This window comes from Tupaia chinensis, unplaced genomic scaffold, assembly GCF_000334495.1.
Source record: "Tupaia chinensis unplaced genomic scaffold, TupChi_1.0 Scaffold000258_1, whole genome shotgun sequence".
NCBI classification, from domain to species: Eukaryota; Metazoa; Chordata; class Mammalia; order Scandentia; family Tupaiidae; genus Tupaia; species Tupaia belangeri.
In genome coordinates this window covers 1,761,931-1,780,712 of record NW_006159738.1, presented here as the reverse complement: position 1 = coordinate 1,780,712, position 18,782 = coordinate 1,761,931, and the positions used below count along the sequence as shown (strand labels likewise).

The 18,782-nt window shown below is 51.1% G+C and overlaps 1 protein-coding gene across 1 annotated transcript in view; it reads left to right on the top strand.

Annotated features, from left to right (window-relative positions):
- Positions 1-18,782, top strand: part of MLXIP (MLX interacting protein) — a gene marked incomplete at both ends in the record, with an annotated part of 57,981 nt that continues 39,199 nt past the window's right edge. Inside the window, 1 exon segment of the mRNA XM_027772196.1 lies at positions 1-240. Within this exon segment, the coding sequence (XP_027627997.1) occupies positions 1-240 (240 nt within the window).

Sequence of the window (18,782 nt, the reverse complement as noted above, 5' to 3'; positions counted from 1 at the left end):
GCCGCTGTCCCGGGCCGGGCCGGGCCGCGAGGAGCCTTCGCGCCGCCAGCAGATCATCCACAGCGGCCACTTCATGGTGTCGTCGCCGCACCGCGAGCACCCGCCCAAGAAGGGCTACGATTTCGACACGGTCAACAAGCAGACGTGCCAGACCTACAGCTTCGGCAAGACCAGCTCCTGCCACCTGTCCATCGACGCCTCGCTCACCAAGCTCTTCGAGTGCATGACCCTGGCCTACAGGTAGGGACCCGGCGACCCCCGTAGGCCCCGGCCGGGCCCCACCCCTCCAAGGGGGCCTCCCTTGACTAAGGCAGAGGCAGTGTGGAGCGCTGGGCCTCCTGGGCAGTCTCCGGCTTCAAACATTTCCTTGGCATCCTCCCCTTTGGGGAGGGCTTATAGGTCTGGGGTCCTGGCCTCTAAGCCCTGTCAACAGTGCATGGCTTCTTCCGGCTTCAGATGGCCCATCCAGGCCTTCCCCTCCAGCGTCCTGGAGCCCCGATCTTGGACAAGGAGGAGGTGTAGATACAGGCTACCCTCATGTTGCCCTGCTCTGTGACCCCTCGCGCCCAAATGCGGTGTATGCTTCCAGCAGTACCCAGCAGTTCAGACCACCTGTCCAGGCTGGCTGGAGCGCTGGCTCCACTGTTGAATGGTTGTATAACACCCCAGAGCCCCGTTTCCTCCTGTGTAAAAGGGCATGACAGTATTATCTGCCTCCACAGGGCTGTTGGGGGGATGGATGAACCAAGATGGGTAAATGTCCTTCCAGGGTCTGGCACGGCCTTAGGTGCTCCTAAATGTTGGCTACTGTTCTTACTGTCCCTGCTGGGACTGAGCCCCTCACACCTGGTTTATTGGGAGGCCCTCCCCCGTCTTGAGAGGGCCCTGGGTGCCTCCTGGGAAGACTTCTGGAGCCACCGCTATTGAAGGTACAGTCTGACCTCCTGGCAAATTGGAGGGTTTTCTGGTTGGCCCCGAAACTTTATATGAGGGAGGTGTCCGTGTTCAGGGCAGGCTTCCCAGGGACCATCCTAATGTGCGGATCAGGCTTTGGACGGAGAGTTCTTTTTCTCTAAGTCACAGAATGCCTGGCCCTGGAGGGTTTTAAGGGCTTTTCCACACCTTCTCCTATCCCCAGTGTGTGCATTCAGTATTGGCCTTGGGTAACTTTTCTGATTCAGTGAGAGAACTAACTTGGACTAGCTGCAGAGGCTTGGGGGCTCAACCTGATAGCATGAGTTGGGCTCACTCATTAGTAACTGGACTGGCCGGGGCTGTCTCAGATCTGCTTTGCAGGCAATGCAGGGAAAGTTTCCTAGGAGACAGCAGAAACAGTGTAACAGAGAATAAAAACATTCCCCCCTCTTTTTTTGGGGGGGGCATGAGTCCTGAATATATCCAAATTAAAACATAACACCTTGACCCAAAGTTAAAATACTAGAGACTTGGCTCTGGGCGGCCTTTTCTCTCTCTGGAATAACTGATTAGTCGACTCATTCCTTTGTTATGTCCCTGCAATCCACCCGCCACCCCCATTTCCTCTCCTGAAGGTTCCCCAATGATTTGTTCCCACACCTCTTCCTCCCCGCTTTCTACGTGGCACGGTGGTCAGTTTCTGCTCTGAGTCTCTGGTCTTGCCAGTTTGAACACTGGCACCGAGCCTGTGAAGGTGTTCCGTGTTTAAAAAAAACCTCAGAGGTATGAAAACAGAAACAAAAAGCACAAAGATATTGAGGATGTAGCCCTGGGCACCCTTCAGTCTCAGATTTTGAGCATTTCCATTGGAATTTAACCCAAATAGATTGCAGCATATTCTCCCTTTAAGAGAGCCTTTTCAAACAAAACTAGATGGGATGTGTATTATTAGGAGAATTTAATCTTTATTTTTATAGAAACCAGTATGTGCAGGGAGGGAATGTTTGAGTCTCAGGAGGCATAGGCTTGAAGGTCTCACCTAAGAAAGCTCTGCTAAAGGAAAAATAAACCAGTCTCCCCTTTGCCTTCCATTAGAATAACCCAGTAACCCAAACTTATTAAATAATGCCAACCAAATTTTAGTAATGGCATTTTTGTTGTTGTTGTTCCTTTCAAAAAAATGTTGGCAGCTGGCCGTTGCTCAGCCAACTTTCTTGATTGCAAAATGCACTATTAGTTTGGTGCAAGAAGCTTAGCCCTGCTCTTCAGGGCCTGTAACCCCGCTAGGTCGCTTGCTTTTAGTGTTACTCGGAGCCTCTAAGGTCTGCAGCCACTTAGGGTCTATTGCCACAGGCCCTCCTCCAGCCCCCTCCTCCCGGTGAGAGCTGCCTAGCAATTTCTCCTGATGTCTTCAGTGGCTGCCTTCAGCTGATATTGCAGAACTTTTGTAGAGTTTGAAAGGAGTGCCTCAAAATCACTTTGGGTTGTAGCCTCCGGCACAGGAGGAAGCTAGAAAAAAGTGAGCATCTGGCCTCATCTCTGCTGTTACGAGCACTGCTGGCCCTCATAGAAGTCAGGTCGCGCTGGGGCGGAGGTGACACCTAGGTCTCGTCCAGAACTTATCTGACTTCCATCTCGGCGGGGTTTGAGGCTTCAGTGGGTTTCCAGATTTTCTTCTCCTACTGGGACTGGACCCAGAGAAGGCTGCTGGGTCTCCTCCTACTGGCTGGGTTCTTTCTAACTTCAACTTCCTCTGTTCCCTGGCCTCCGTGTTGCTCAGTGCCTGACTCTCCTTGCTACGCTCTGTGCTGTGCTTTTTTTTTTGTTGTTTGGTTTCCTGTTAACTGCTCCCTCCCAGCTGTTTCCAGATGAGCTTCTGCAGCTCTTTGGGGAGGAACTTAGCACAGGGGAAGTGGTGGCTGTTTCTTACCAGCCCCAAGAAGCTGTCTAGGGACGCCGAATGTGTCTGTTCCTGGGTCCACAAAGGCTAACTCCTGAAGGATCCTTGGCCAGGACTGGCTTTGGATGGAGATTAAGGTGTTTGGGGACACAGGGCTGTGAGAGAGAGCGAGCGCGCGAGCATGCAAGTGCCTGGTGACCTGCCTAGTGACAGTTCCGATGGGCTTCCGTTTTTATTTAAAATCCAGGTCCTTGCCGCTCAGTGATGCTCAGTACCCTATGGCCAAGCATCTTGGTTTGATCTAAAACATGGGCTCAATTATTGGGACCATTTGTGGGGGAAGAAGTTGCTTTTCCCCCAGGCAGAACTTAGGTGACAGATGACAGGGGAGACAAGTCCTCAGCTTACCTTTTCTAAGCCTTCCTGTCTGCTTTAAAATACAGAGGATATAACTTTCCTGCAGGGTGGAGGTGAGAGGATTAACTGAGATAACCTCAGAGTGTGTCTAGAAGAGGTTTAGCTGGCTGGATCCAGCAGGTGTGGCAGGACGGTGGAATTTCAGGTCTGTATCCTCCTCTGTCTAGTCGGACAGCAGGAGCCCACATTGCTCACCAAGGGGAAGGAAAGAATGTATCTGAGGGGTCTTTGTATCCGAGTGCAGCTTTCAGGCCTGCTTGACAGAACTAAATAGAAGCATTCTTGGTTAGCTGGACACCCTGTAAGGGTCCACAATGGCGCCGTGTCCTCTGGGACGTGCTTCATGCTTCTTGCCCTCTTAACCATCTTAAGGAATGGCACACATGGGCATCCCCCGCATGGATTCCTTAGTTTTTATGGTTGGTTTTGGTTTCACTTCTCTTCCTTTTCCAGTAACTCCCAGGGAGCCTTGGGAGAATGTCTCTGGGAGTAAGAGATGGTCTTTCTGTGTAGGGGTAAGCAGCTGTCTGGAAAATGGTTTGTGATAAAGTGGCTCTTCGAGCAGACATTTCCATTAGGACCCTGAGATAGCTTGGGGCGCGACCCCCTGTGTATGCTGGGTGTCAGCCCTTCGTTCACGACCCCGGTGGGAGTCCATGGCGGACGCAGATGTGCAGAATGGCAAGGACTCAAGGCTTCGTGTGCCGTTCCTGCCAATTGTAAGCTTTTTCTTTTCTTTTCTTTTTGAGAGGTTTTTGCTATAGGGCGTATGTGCTCACCGGAAAGGCAGAGAGAGACAGAAAGCGAGAAATCACCCCCCGGGGGGATGGCCACACCGCAATCCCTTCTCCTCCATTCTCCTCTCAGGATCTTGGGCACGCACGCACACACGCCCGGCGTGAGTTTAACCCACCGGGTCCAGGACTCAAACCATGGTTTGCTACATGGGGGTCAGCAACGTAGCCATTACGCCATCGGCTGGGTTGTGAGCTTTTGAGGACTCCTCAGGTGGTAGGCACGGTGGTAACTAACTGCACATGGCAGCCGTTCTTCACACGAAGGACTAAGTTGGTGTTCGTCTCTAATCATGACGTGCTGTGTGCTGAGGTGGCAGCCAGGGCCACGAGGTGAGGGGGCTCTCTCTCCTCCAGGACCTACAGATGGGGTGCAGGGGGCAGGTCCACAGGCAGCGGAAGGACAGCAAGCAGGCGCTGTGACAACACGTGAACCAGGTCCATGGCAGCCCTGAGAGTGTCCAAAGCAGGCCGGGCTAAGCACCAGCAGTGCAGGCCAGGGTCTGGTACGTTTCTCCCCTTCCTCATCTAACTGCCAGAATGAAGGCCCGCCTCCCCCTCCCAGCCTTCTTCCCCTGAGCAGTGCAGGCCCAGGTTTCCGAGCCCTGGAGAGGCTCATGGTGAGCTGCCAACCTGATCCCAGGGCTAGGAAGGGGCAGGCAAGCTGGGGAAGGAGAGTCTGGGAGGAAGGTGAGTGCAGGTGGAGGAGGTTGTTTGCCAGGGCTGGAGAAGAGAAGGCGCAGGGACCGTTCCAGATTTCCTCCGCGCAAGCACCTCTCAGGAGAACCCTCTCAGGTAGGTGATGGCGGAATATTCACTTAAAATAAGAAAAAGGAAAGGACCTTTGCACTTAGGCAGTACTCGCTCTGTCACCAGGAAGCCAGGCAGCTTGTCCGCTCTCGCAGTCCCATTGGAGGGCGGGGAAGGTCCCTTGCTCTCCTGAATGAGGCTGCCCTCAGCCCTGGTGAAATCCCCTACTTCCTTCAAGGAAGGAGGCACAAGGGCTCCATGCCCCTGGTGTCCTAGAGTGAGCGGCAGGACGCCCCTCTGCGATGCCACAGCTGTGCTCCGACTGGACCTCGAGTCTCCTGGACCCGACTTAGCTGAAGCCCTGCTCTCTTCCCATGGAGCCTATGGTGTCAGCACATAGTGGGTGATCAAGAAGTAGATGTCCAACTGAAAAGGGACACTCGGGGACCTCAAGCCAGCTTAGTGAACCGAGCGCTCCTCATTTTCTTCAGCTCTGCAGGCAGACACTGCCCAGGTGGAACAGTGCTGGAGGGGTGCTGGTGGGAGTGGGGTAACAGGGAAGTGTGTTCGGGCGATGGCGCCTCACGGCACCCAGTAGGACTCGTGTGGTGGCAGATTAATGGCCCTCACAGCGATGGCCACACCCTGACTCGCAGACTCCCTGTGGGTGTTAGGTTATGCTATCACAGGGGGGAATTAACGTGCAGATGGGATTGAGTTTGCCGAGCCACTGACCTTAAAATAGGGGGATTATCCTGGAACACTCGGGTGGGGGCATCTTAACCTCGGCCCTCCGAGTCGCAGTTCAGACTCTTGACCTCCAGAACTGTAAGATGCTAAATTTGTGCTGTGCTAAGCCACGGCATGTGGTTATTTATTACAGCAACAAGAGGGGACTGATATTGACCAGTTTCAGAGGATCTGGAAGAAAAGTTTTGAAGCATATCACCTGTCGTGAAAGTCTTTCTTAACTCTTCTGCCATGAGCCATGACAGGGAAGCAGAGCAGGCCACCTGGAGGTTTTTTTTCCTTATTTATTTTATTAAGAAATATATATTTTTAAAAATTTCTTTAATTCAACCAGAAGGGGACAGAGAGAGAGAAAGTGAGAAAGCAAGTTGCCAGGTCCAGGACTCGAACTGTCTGCCATGAAGGAGTCCAGCACCCCTAACCATCATGCCACCTGCTGGTCCTTATTTTAAAGATATTAAACATATACTTATTTACTGGGGCCAGCAGATGGTGTGGAGGGCAAGGCAGCTGATTCCACATGGCTGACTATGCAGTTGGGTCCCAGACCCATGACTTGAAAATCGCACTGGGCGCCTGTGCACTCAACATCCTGAGAGAATAGAGGAGAAGGGACTGTGATGTGGCGTCCTCCCTGGGGGTGTGTGTGCGTGGGGCAGTGGCTTCTCACTTTCCCTCTCCCCCCATGAACACAGTCCCCCATAGCAAACTAAACAAAATAAAAGTACTGTTTGTCCCGTGAATGAGAGACAGACAGACAGAAGTATCGCCACCAGGGCCCCGGCGTTGCAGCTCACCTCCTGCTCTGCCAGCCCCGGCTCATGGGCACGTGCCTGGCCACTGTACACAGAGAGGGCTCCAGACAGGAACCTGGCACCCTTTCCCGTGAGTCAGCCTTACAAGGCATGGCTTTTTACTGCCGTAAAGTGGGTACTGTGTTTATTCCCCAGGATAATTTCTTTCTTTTTAAAATTGCTTTTAAAAATTTTGCTTTCCCTGGTGTAAGTTCTATCGTAGAATCTCGTAGAAAGTTAATTTCACTTGTTTTTAAGTATTTGCGTGATAGCTGATGAAAAATTCAGAGCATGAGCTCCCATTGCCCAGAATCGAATTGCCCTGGCGTGGAACGTGTGCATTCACCTCGCCGTAGCTGGTGCTTTTCTGCCTTGCTGGGACTCTGTGGTTAGAATGCCAGGCCGTAGGGTTGTGCTTCAGCAGACCTCTTGCTGCGTGGCTCAGTGACCTGCTCGAGCTCGCCCCTGAGGGGGTTTGTTGCAGGGAGAGGAAGGGTGCTGTGTCCTCAGCAGGGCGTGCCCTTCTTCTTCCTTTTGTTTGCCATGTGCTCACTGGAGAGACAGAGGAACAGAGAATGAGAGAGTGAGAAATCATCCCCCGAGGGATGACCATACTGCAGTCTCTTGTCCTCCATTCTCCTCTTGGGATTTTGGGTGCACATGCACACGTGCCCACTGATTTTCGAGCCACTGGGTTTGGGGCTTGAACTGCAGTTGTCACATGGGAGTCCATTGCCTTTAACCACCACACCACCTGCAGCCCCAGGGTAATGCTCTCTACTGTTTGACCACCATTCTATGGCTGGGCCTCTTGCAGGCACTGCTCTTCCCTGCAGACTCCCTTGCCGCAGCCTGCTGGCTCTCGTGCCTGCTGCAGTGTCTTCTCGCTGCTTCCAAGCGGAAGGGAGCTTCTGCATCCACCCCATCTGAGCTCACTGGTGGCCCGTGCCTCACACAGACTTACTTAGGGCTTCCTGTTACCCTCAGGCTTGTTGCCAGCGGTCTAATTAAATCAGCCCCATAGTCTCCAATTCATACACACACACACACACACACACACACACACACATTCTTTTCCCCCAATTCAGATGTTTGAGAAGGAGACCTGCTGGCCCTCACTCTTAAGCTTGAGTCTGGCTATGGCCTTGGCGTGGCTGCCACTAGCACACGTGCCGACTCCCTCAAGAAGTGTTAATCAGGCCCTGTTGTGTGCCACGCATGGCTCGAGCCCTTGGGTGGTAAGTCACCTCCCTTCATGGCACTTACATTCTAGTGGGGAAACAGTAAACAAATCAGTGTTCTTTTTTATTAATATGAGAGAGAGAGAGAGAATATGAGCATGGGAGGGTTCAGGACTCGAACTACACATTCAGCCATGTGGGACCTAGCTGCCTTAACCACCATGCCTCCAGGTGGCCCCAAATGGACCTGTTTTAAGTGTCGAGTTTTGTGATTTTTTCGTTTTTGGTTTTTAGTTGACAGTCGTGACCCAGCTCAGTGTTGAGACGCTGTCACCTCAGTGAAGATCCTCATGCCTTTTACATTTACTCCCAGCTCCGACCTCAGCCCCTGGCAACCACTGATCTGCTTGCTGTCCGCCTCGATTTGTCTTCTCAACAGTTCGTGGACACGGGACCACACCGTGTGTGGCCTTCCGTGTCTGGCTTCTTTCAGGGAGTTTTCGAAGTTCATCCACATTGTAGAATAGGTCAGGTACTGTTGTCCCTCAGTATCGAGAGGACCCTCTACAGGAACCAAACCCACGGATGCTCAAGCCGTGTGTAAGACCATAGTGTGTGCAGACGACCTGCTCACAGCCATCTGTGCACCTGGAACCTATGCAGTGCCTAACGGAAGGGAACGCTGTGCACGTGGTTGTTACACTGTACTTTAATTCATGCTATTTTCATCATTGTTTATTTCCCCTGGAATTGTTATTTTCATCATTGTGTTGAGGACTGTGTTTTGATTCATGGTGGGTGGATTCAGCCCTCAGATGGAGGGCTGTGTCGTGGGCCTCCCGGCTGCCTGGTGTTTCCTTGTAGGATACTCCACATCTTGTTTATCCATTGGCCCACAGGCTGCTTTTCCAGGGGACTGTGGCCTCCTTGTTACATGGTATCAACTTTTCATTTCCTGTAACAGTTCTTACAGAATCAGGGGCTTCCTTACCAGGCAGGAGTGAGGAAACAGGGATGGCTGCAGGGGCAGCAGCCTCACGGTCTCCTCTAGGTCAGGGGTCCACGGGAAACAAGCAGGAGAGAGTTCAACGGGGGGCATGGCTGCCCACCTTACTTTTCTTACATGGACCCGGTTTTTGAGAGATAGTGCCTTAGAAGCAAATTACATTCAGTAATGGAGAAAAATAGGGCCGCCTGTGGCATGCTGGTGAAGGCGGCCAGATCCCACAGGGCCAGCTGTGTGGTTCAAGTCCTGGACCCAGCAGGTTGAAAAACACTGGGTACGCGTGTGTGTATGCCCAAAGTCCTGAAAGGAGGGGAGGGATGAGGGAAAGGAGTTGCCGTATGACTGTCTTTGTGTATGTGGGATGCTTTCTCACTGTCTTCTCTCTCTCCGGTGAGTACATGTACCGTCTGGCAAGTATAAAAACAAAAACCAAAACAAAAAAGGAAACCCACTTCTGGCATCGAGAACATTGATGAATCTCAGAAACGTTATATGGAATGAAATATGCGTCACCCGAAAGAACATATACCGATTCCATGCCTGTGACATTCTAGAGTAACCTGACCTAACTAAGTGGGGGAAGGCGAGATTAATCTGCGGTAGAAAGCAAGAGCAGTCCTTGCCTCTGAGAATCAGAGAGGGGCTTGATTGCAAAGAGGCATGAGAGAACTTTCTGGGTGATGCTAATTATTTTATGTCTTCTTTTTTCTTTATTCACGATGAGAATGAGAGAGGGAGGGAGGTGACTGTGATGGTGGTCGGGGAGAGGACACCCTCCCCAGGATCTAGACACACCGTGACCCCTTTCCTCCAGTACTCTGTTAGATCTTGGGCATTGCACATTGCCGGGCATGTTTTTTTCTTTTTAAATTTGTTGTAGGGTGACAGAGACAGAGAGATATATAGAGAGAAGGTGAGAGAGCCCCCTCTCCCCCCGTGGTCACACCACAGTCTCCACTTTTCCTTTCAGGGTTTTGGGCCTGCCTGCACATGCACTTGATGTGTTTTCCCAGCTGCTGGGTCTGAGACTTGAACCATGCAGTTGGCCTTGTGGAATCCAGCCTCCTTAGTTCTCATGCTACCACTGGCCCTGCCCAGTGTGTTTTAGAATGACCAGACTGGGGACTGGCACCTCGGTCACCATGTGGGATCTGGCTTCTCATGAGCAGCACGTGACCACCACACCCCAGAGCCAGCCCTCATAGTTCGTGTTTTGGTAGGGGTTGTCTGTGATTGTCAGGGCCTGTTGAGGAGGACACTGGTAAATGTCATTTGTCCATGTTACCATTTGTACATCTTACCTGAAACAAAAAGGGCAGGCACCAGCAGGTGGCATGGTGGTTAAGGGCGCTGGACTCCCACATGGTCAACCGCGGTTCAAGTCCCGGACCTGGCGGCTTGCTTTCTCACTCACTCTCTCTCTCTCTCCTCTCTCACTCTTTCTTTCTCTCTCTCACTCTCACTCTGTCCCTCTCTGGTCAAATTTGTAAAAAGGAAAATAAATAAATAAAGTTAAACAAAATAATTTTTTTTTATTTATATATGATCAGTTATTTAATTAGGTTCTTGGCAAAAAAATCTAGAACACCAATTTGTGAGGATAGACTCCATTCGTAAGGGCAAACACGGATCGCAGGTAGCCCTGGAGCTGAGGAACAGCTTTGATTTTTGGCAAAATTTGCGAATCCACAGCTTTCTGATCAATCTCGTGCTGCTCTGAAATCTCGTATTTCTCCTTCTCTGTGTCGAAGATCTCACCTTCCTGGTGTCTGGGCTTCCGCAGTTTCTTTTTCTTGAAGTAAGCATCGGTAAGGTGCTTTGGGATTTTTACTTTGCTAATATCAATTTTCCTGGAGGTGGCAATGACGAATTTCTGGTGTGTTCTACGCAGTGTAACTCGATTGAGAACCAGCGGTCCAGTTACAAGTAGTAAGCCACTGCTCAGCTGGTGGTTAAGGGAGCCACGCCCCACACGTCTGCTTGCTTAGTCTTAATCCCGGCTCCAGGGGTGTGTGTGCACGTATGTGCATGTCCCAACCCCAGCAGGGCGGAGAGGGGCATTGTGCGACGCATCCCCCCTGGAGTACTTCCTTCCTTCCCCTCTGCACTCGCGTTCTCTCTCTCTCTCTCTCTCTCTCTCTCTCTCGGGTGAGTGCATGTACCCTCTGGCAATTAAAAAAAAAGAAAAACTGGAAAAAGAAATAAAGACCACCAAGGCTTTATTATGAACAAATGAATACAGTTAAAAATAATGAAAACAACTTTTGGCATGATGTGACAACACAGATGAACCTTGGAAACAGGCTAAATGAAAGAAACCAGGTACAGAGGGCCAGGATGGTGGCTCCATTCATGTCCACCGTAGACAAACTCAGAAACAGGAAGTGGATTCATGGCGGCCAGGGCTGGGGAGGGAGGATGCAGTCACAGCTAACGGCTCGGTGTGCTCTGAGGGGGTGGTGACAATGTTCTAAAATTAGAGATGGTTATGGTTACACAACTGCAAATATTCTGAAAACCACTGAGCACTTTCAAAGGGTGAATTTTAGGGTATGCGAATCATGTCCCAATGATACCATTATCATTTATCTTTTAGTGGTAAAACAGTTCAGATTTCAGCCTTATCTTCGGAAATCGCACTTAAGTCAGGAATAGATGATCTTAAACATCCTAACTATGTCAGGACCAGCAGCTGGTGTCATGGTGACGTCGCTGGACTCCTATGTGGTCAGCTGTGGTTCGAGTCTTATACTGGGCAACTTAAAACTCACGCCAGGCACATGTGCGTGTGTGCCCAAGATCCCGAGAGGAGAATGGAAGAGAAGGGACTGCAGTGTGGTCATCCCCGCTGGGGGTGATTTCTTGCTTTCTGTTTCTCTGTTTCTCCACTGAGTACACACATCCTATAGCAAAGTCTCTCTTTAAAATAAATAAATTTAATTTAAATTTTAAAAATCCTAAGTTTGTCCATGTCCTCAAAGTCCACCTTTCTGGAGCCAGCGGTGTGACTCAGTGGTTAACATGGCATTCAGTGATGCTGGACCCCCGGGGGAGGTCCTGGGCCCACATCCCGAGGCCTCCCCGTACATGCACATGTGACCCAGGCTGCCAGGGCGTGTGTGCCCAAGATCCCGAGAGGAGAATGGAAGAGAAGGGACTGCAGTGTGGTCATCCCCGCTGGGGGTGATTTCTTGCTTTCTGTTTCTCTGTTTCTCCACTGAGTACACACATCCTATAGCAAAGTCTCTCTTTAAAATAAATAAATTTAATTTAAATTTTAAAAATCCTAAGTTTGTCCATGTCCTCAAAGTCCACCTTTCTGGAGCCAGCGGTGTGACTCAGTGGTTAACATGGCATTCAGTGATGCTGGACCCCCGGGGGAGGTCCTGGGCCCACATCCCGAGGCCTCCCCGTACATGCACATGTGACCCAGGCTGCCAGGGTCTGGGGGAGTGTTCAGAGTGACAACCTGGCGCTGGGGTGCCTGTCTCTTGTTCTGCGCCCCCCAGACCTCCCGTGGAAGAAATACGCACATACACTAGACGGAGGAGTGGTCAGGAAAGCGTCCTTCCCCGAGCGTTTCCTCCAGGTCAGAAATGACTTGGGAATTGGATTCTCCAACTTGCATGAGAGCTGATCAAACCATCCTCTAACGTCACCCTTCTTTCTCTTACCATTGTTTATCCGGGTCGGGGGTCACAAAGTCATGCGCGCTAGGGCCAAGAAGTGGCCACCCGCAAGGCCAGGAACTGCTTTTCTGTCTTTCTTTTTAGTATTATTTATTTAATTTTATTTTATTATTGTTATTATTTTAAATTTGCTATAGAGCATGCATGCTCGAGAAAGAGAGAGGAGAGAAGTGAGAAAGCAAGCCACAGGTCCAGGACATGAACCATAGTCAGTCATGTGGGAGTCCCGCGCCCCAACCACCGCCCCGTCTGCTGGCCTGAGAAGCCCTTTAACATCTTTTATTTTTTTCCTTTTGATAAAGTCATGGTTATAGGGCAAATATTTCCTTATTAAGGAAACTATGTAAGCATGAACTGCAGCAGATTGGCCTTAGGGATGGGAAGGCGATGAGGAACGGTGGGGACTTTGGTGAACTACAGAGTATTTAACCCCAAGGGCAGCCATCACTCAGCTCTGGGTGATTCCCACTATCTGGGAATGTGAGCCTGGCATTATGAAATAGGAAATATTGGAAGAAAAAAATAGGGAGAAATTAGAAGAAATCTGGATTTTATATGAATTTCACTTTTAAATTTTGGTTCCCTTTATAATGTAAGGGCTGAGCTCAGGTACTAGGTGTTCTGGGGGAATTAGTCTAGGTTGAACATGGTTTAGAAGTGAGTGCTGGCCGTAGAGGTGAAGGTGGTTGCCGCGTGCTCCAGGTAAGCTCTGGCACAGGGACATTTCTGCAGGGGTTCTCCCCGCTGGATGTTTTTGCACCTATTCTGGAAAGTCCCAGGATTGTAATCTGAATCCCAGCTCTGACACCAGGCCTGGTAAACTCCAGAGGTATGTGTGCTTCTAGAGCTTAGTTACTCTGGGCTCAGAGGAACTAGGTCAGTGATTTAAATAATTTTGTGCTGCAGAAATCACCCCCAGGGGAATTGGCCATGTAACGGTCGCTTCTCCTCTCTGGATTTTGGGTGCGCACGCACATGCACCGCGTGTGATTTTCTTCCTTTGTTTTTAGAGAGAGATTTTTGCTATGGGATACATGTGGTTGCTGGAGAAACAAAGAGAGACAGAGACAAAAAGCAAGAAATCAGCTCTTGGGAGGATGGCCACGCCGCAGTCCCTTCTCTTCCATTTCTCCTCTAGGGATCTTGGTCACGCACGCACACACGCCTGATGTGAGCTTTAGGTCATCAGTTCCAGACTTGAACCACGGTAGACTATGTGGGAGTCCGGCAACGTAACCATTAAGTCATCTGGTGGTTCCACTCTCCGACCCCTGTGTGATTTTCAAGCCCCCAGGTCTAGGACTCAAACCGTGGTTGGCCATGTAGGGATCCAGCACCTTCGTCACACTACCTGTTGGTCCTCCATTTCAGACTTTACCCTCAACTTCACCAGCACGCTTGGTTCTGGGGTTGGAGGAGAAGCCGTTTTCACAGGTGATTTGGGAGTGGAGAGTACTGACAGTACTTTGACTTAACGCCACGAGCCGTTGGTTAGGATATGGTTGGGAGGTTTCTAACCTGCACATTTGACATTATGTTACGTGTCTCTGCCTTTGCATCGGGGGTGTGTGTGTTTATTTGTGTTCAAGAAAGCAACGGATGTGTTTGTAGATGTTCTCCCCGACGTTCACATGTGAAGTAAAGCTTGTGGGGCCTCCTCGCTCAGGTTCCAACTCCTGATCTGGAAAGATGTTGGCAAACAGCCTCACGGTTCTTAAATGTCGTAACATCTGCCTCTGTGCCGGATGAAAATAGAACCGTGCTTATCAGGGCTGCTGCGTTTCTCGGCCGGAGCAGGCTCACCGTGAGCAGGGGCTTCTTCTATGCCTAGAGCTTCATTTTTTGGAATCTAGCCTCCTTTTCCTTGGTCTCCTTACACATTTTACTCATCGTTAATTCTCTGTGTCCATAGAGATACATATTATCTTTACATTTTAAAATTAAAATTAGCCTCCTTTTAAACTGCATTTTTATATTCTCATAGACAAATTTGAAATTACAAAGCCAGTAAAAAAAACCCAACACCCAGAAATAACTTGTTAATTCCCTAGTGTTTATCCTTCTAGACCTTGTTTTAAAATTTGTTTTGGCAAGGTGAGCGTACTCTTTTCCATTTAATAGATTGCGAACATTTTCCAGGCCTCAGAATACTCATCGGGAACGTTTTTTAGAGATTGAATAGTATTCCAGCCCACTGAGATACTACTGTTCATTAGTTCAGTCGAACTTAAAATGATGACTTTTTTCTAACCGCAACCGTAACCTTGAAGTGGATGTCCTGTTCATTACCTAATCCCTCTGGGATCACCGAGCGCATTTTCATGGGGTTTCTTGTACGCCCGTCCAGTTTCTGAGCTCCCACTCCTCTCATTGATGTTACCGCACGCCAGGTTGGCTATTTTGTCTATCTCCTCCTCCCTGGTAAAGGATCACATGTCCCCCGCCCTCCCACCCGGGCCAGGTGGATGTGAAGGGGTTGACAGGCACACAGCTGGAAGGTGGCCTTCATTCTGATCTCTGGGTGCTGGTCTGGAGTCTCCCTGTGTTTCCCCATGTGTTCCAGCAGGCTGCAGAGGGATAGGGGACAGAGCAGGGTGCCAGCAGGACAGAGGGGGCGGTGATGGCAGTGCCTGCCACCCCCCGGCTTTTCAGTATTCCAGAGCAGGGGGAGCGCGAGCTCCAGGCGTCGTGGCGATTCCAGATGTGAGCCCACTCAGCAGCATGCGCTCCCATGTGCACGGTGGTGGGCGCTGTGGATGCTGTCCCTGCGAGTCAGAAAACAGGATGAGGGACCAGCAGTTGGATGAGGGACCAGCAGTTGGCGTAATGGCTGTGTTGCTGAACTCCCATGTAGCCGACCGCTGTTCGAGTCCCGGATGGCTTAAAATCACGCCAGGGGCGTGAGCATGTGTGCCCAGGATCCCAAGAGGAGAATGGAGAAGAGATTGCGGCATGGCCATCTCCCCTGGGGGGTGATATCTCGCTCACTCTGTCTGTCTCTATATTTCTGGCGAGTGCACACGCCCTATAGCAAAAACCTCTCCCAAAAAAAAGAAAGGAAGGAAGGAAGGAAGGAAGGAAGGAAGGAAGGAAGGAAGGAAGAAAGAAAGCAAGAAAGAAAGAAAGAAAGAAAGAAAGAAAGAAAGAAAGAAAGAAAACAGGATGACGTGATTTGTGGAGGGAGGAGAAGATGGCTCAGCTGTCCGGGAAACAGTCCAAGTATTTGCCGCCAGGTTGAGCCCAGGACACTGATCTCCTGCCCCACCGCCTGCACCAGCAGTGGAGGGCTGGGCATCGAGACCTCGAGGACCTGGTGATGCTTTACGGATCGGTCCATCGGCCCTTTGTGGAGGTGGGGACTGGTGGGGGGGCTCAGTGCCCCCTACCCGCATGGCCTGCACCTGCTGCACCCTTGCTCAGGCTCCTCCCAAGCCCAGTGCAGGCCTGGCCCCCAGTTCTTGCTCTTTCAGGCTGCTTTCGGATCGTCCTGTCTCCCCTCTACTTTTGGAACCCAGGGTTGTTTCTTTTTCCCCATGAGAAACCTTGGCAGAAGGCCCTGTGTGTGGGAAAGCGCACCTTCACAGAGGCAAGGAACCCAGTTATCAGCTCAGCTGTGGCTTTTTTTGGCGTTGTCCTTGCGCAGGATCTGAGAGCCTGCAGGCACAGTGGCTCACCTGGGCGCGATCGGGCCTCCCAGATCCGTCTTGGAGCAGCCTACCAGACTCTAGATAACAGGAGCTGGAGCTGGCGGCCTGTGTGTACCTTACCCGCCGCGGGCTGATAAGTGTGTTTGCGTACCTTTGTGTTTGTACTTGTTGCTGCTCCTTGGAGCTGTGGGTGTGCTCTGCGATGTGGAGGCTCTTGCTCCAGATTGGTAAAATAGGGACAGAGTGAGCTGGGGCGGTGGGGGAGGTGCAGAATAGCGCCCTCTGCTCTTCCTGTGCCCTCGTACTTCCCTGGGAGAGCTTCCTTCTGTTTCCTAGCCTAGAGGCCCCAGGGTGGCGCTCTTCGGCTCTCAGCAGACGTAGTTTGGATCACAGGCTTGGCTGTGTTGCCTCCCAGGGCATGGCATTGACACTGTCGCGTTGTAGAGAAACTTGATGTTTCTGGAAATGTATCAGTTAAGTGAGACTCAAATATGGCGCGGGAGCTCAAGCATCCTGGTCGGGGATCCACGTCTGGCAGCTGCAGCGATGCGTCATCCCTGGAGGCAGCTGGCCTGCCTTCTCTGGTGTCACATGGGTTGGCTTGGTGGTGGTTTGTGTGTGTGACTTTTCCCCCTCCTTTTTAATAAGATGTCTCAAAGTCATGGGGGCTAGGGGGTAGAACTTGGGAGAGGAAGGCAGGTTTCTCAAGGACTCTCTTGGGCTTTTGCAATCTCCTGACAAAGCCATCATTGTTTCAAATGAAGTGTAGTTGGTTAGGTTTGAATCGCTCTGGTGCACTGAGGCTGGCTTTGCCTCTCCCACCTCTGCTGCTGTTCCTGGGGTGGGCTGCAGGAGGCCCTCTAGTTCCAGAGGGTGCAGCCTGCCCCTCCTGCATGGCAGGGAGTTAGGTCACCATTTCAGAGCAGATCGCGGTCTTCTGGCCCAGCGGGCATCCCAGCCCACCTGGAGCCCTCCTGGTAATGCCTGAGAGGAGCTGCTGGCTGGTGGGCCTGCCCGCTGTCACTGGCTCCTCGCCTGCTGCTGCGTCTGCCCCACTGACCTCCCCACCCACTGTCCCTATCGTGGGTGCTTCTCCGGCTACAGTGTTAATCAGCTGAACCCACTGGAGAGTCAGAGCAGAGCTCAGGGGCTGGGGTTTCTATGTGGCATGGGCTGCCGTGTCTTGCCTCTGCCCATCAGTTCCGTTCTGTATTTGTGCATTCAGATTCGTCATATTCACGCGTCTTTGTGGAAGTCTCTGCCCTGAGGGAGTAAGGCCCCTAGAACTCCCCTGGCGTGGAGGTCACTCACATGCAAGGTGTCTGCAGTGAGAAGGCGGGAACTCCATCTCCTCTCCTAGCCCAGAGCTTCGTCTTCCTGCATTGACTCAGGCGCCCTTCCCGTACGGTGGCATTGCAAGTTGACATTTGAAGAACTTAGTGGAAGAACATGTGGAACGAGAAAAAAATGTAATACCTCTGCCCCAGGGAACCAAGTTAAAGTGCTTTTTCTCAAAGAAGGAGCTGGGATCTTATACACGGCAGAGTTGGTCGGTGCTATGAAATAACCATATTGGGCCTGCTCCGTAGCATAGTCAGGAGAACTGGATTCCACGTGGCCGACAGTCGGACCCCAGCCCTGGCGGCTTGAGGAACTCGGTGGGTGCAGGTGCGTGTGTGCCCAAAGTCCCGACGGGGTGGCGAGATGGAGGAGTAGGGGTTGCAGCATGACCGCACCTGGTTGAGGGGGTACTTTCTGTCTCATCCTGTGTCTGTCTGCACATGCCCTCTGGCAATCAAAAAATTAAAATAAAATAACCTCATTCATAAGGTTAGTTCTTACTCAGAGAGAGGCTTGGGAACCACGTCCAAGTTTCGGTGCACAGAACTTATGAATGGATCTAAAATGACTTCTACAGGCCAGTCCTCTGAGTTGTGTGACATTGAAGTTGGGTTGCTGTTAAGGTTTGCAAAAATGCCTCATTTATCTGCCCCTCGTGTAAGGAATAGAGCCTTCTTTGATACAAACCGGTTTTCCAGGTGACTGTTACTTCGTTAATCACTTCTTTCTTTCTTTTTTATTAATTATTTTACTTAACTTTATTTATTTTAATTCAACCAGGGAGGGACAAAGTGAGAGAGAGAGAGGAGAAGTGTGAAAGCAACCTCCAGGTCCTGAACTCCAACCGCAGTTGGTCATGTGGGAGTCCAGCGCCCTTAACCACCACACCACCTGCTGGCCCCAGTCACGGCTTCTATAAAATAACCCACTTTCAGTAGGAAATGGAAATTGCCCTCAAATGCACAACCGTCTTTGGTGCCCTCTGGAGCATACTGAGTATAACAGAACTTTTGCTTATTTGGAAGCTGACTTCCGAAGGGTACTCAGGTATTCACCGTGTCACCACAGTAAGGTCACGGTGACCCTTCCACTCTCAGGGCGCTCCTCTGCTCGGCAGTCAGGGACTCCGACTCCGAGTCGGGTCTTAGACCTGGTGATCCTCTCCCCAGACTGGCTGGCGCAGGAGTTCGCCACTCCCTCCCCTTTTGTCTGGCTGTTGGTTTGCATAACTTGTTAAATTGAGTGTAAAATGGGGGTAATTAACTTCGCCAGGGTTTAGAGACTCCCAGTCAAGTGCACAGCCCCTTGTTATCTGTCCTGAATTACTCTTCCTTCCTTTGGGTTACTCAGCTAAGCTCCAGATAGCTGTGAGATCGTGCCTGGGAGTCAGCTGCCTTCACAGAGCCCGTGGGCCAGGCTACCCTGTTCTGTGGTAGAAACGCTGCCCCAGCGCTGGGGGGCAGGACCGTGCTGAGAAAGGGACGGCCCATAAAACAAATCAGCTGTCCACCTGCTAAGTGGGTTTTACTCTTTGTTAATTAGGAGATGGGCATTCACACTTCCCTCCTTTCCAAATGGAGGTGCTTTTGAGTCCCCGC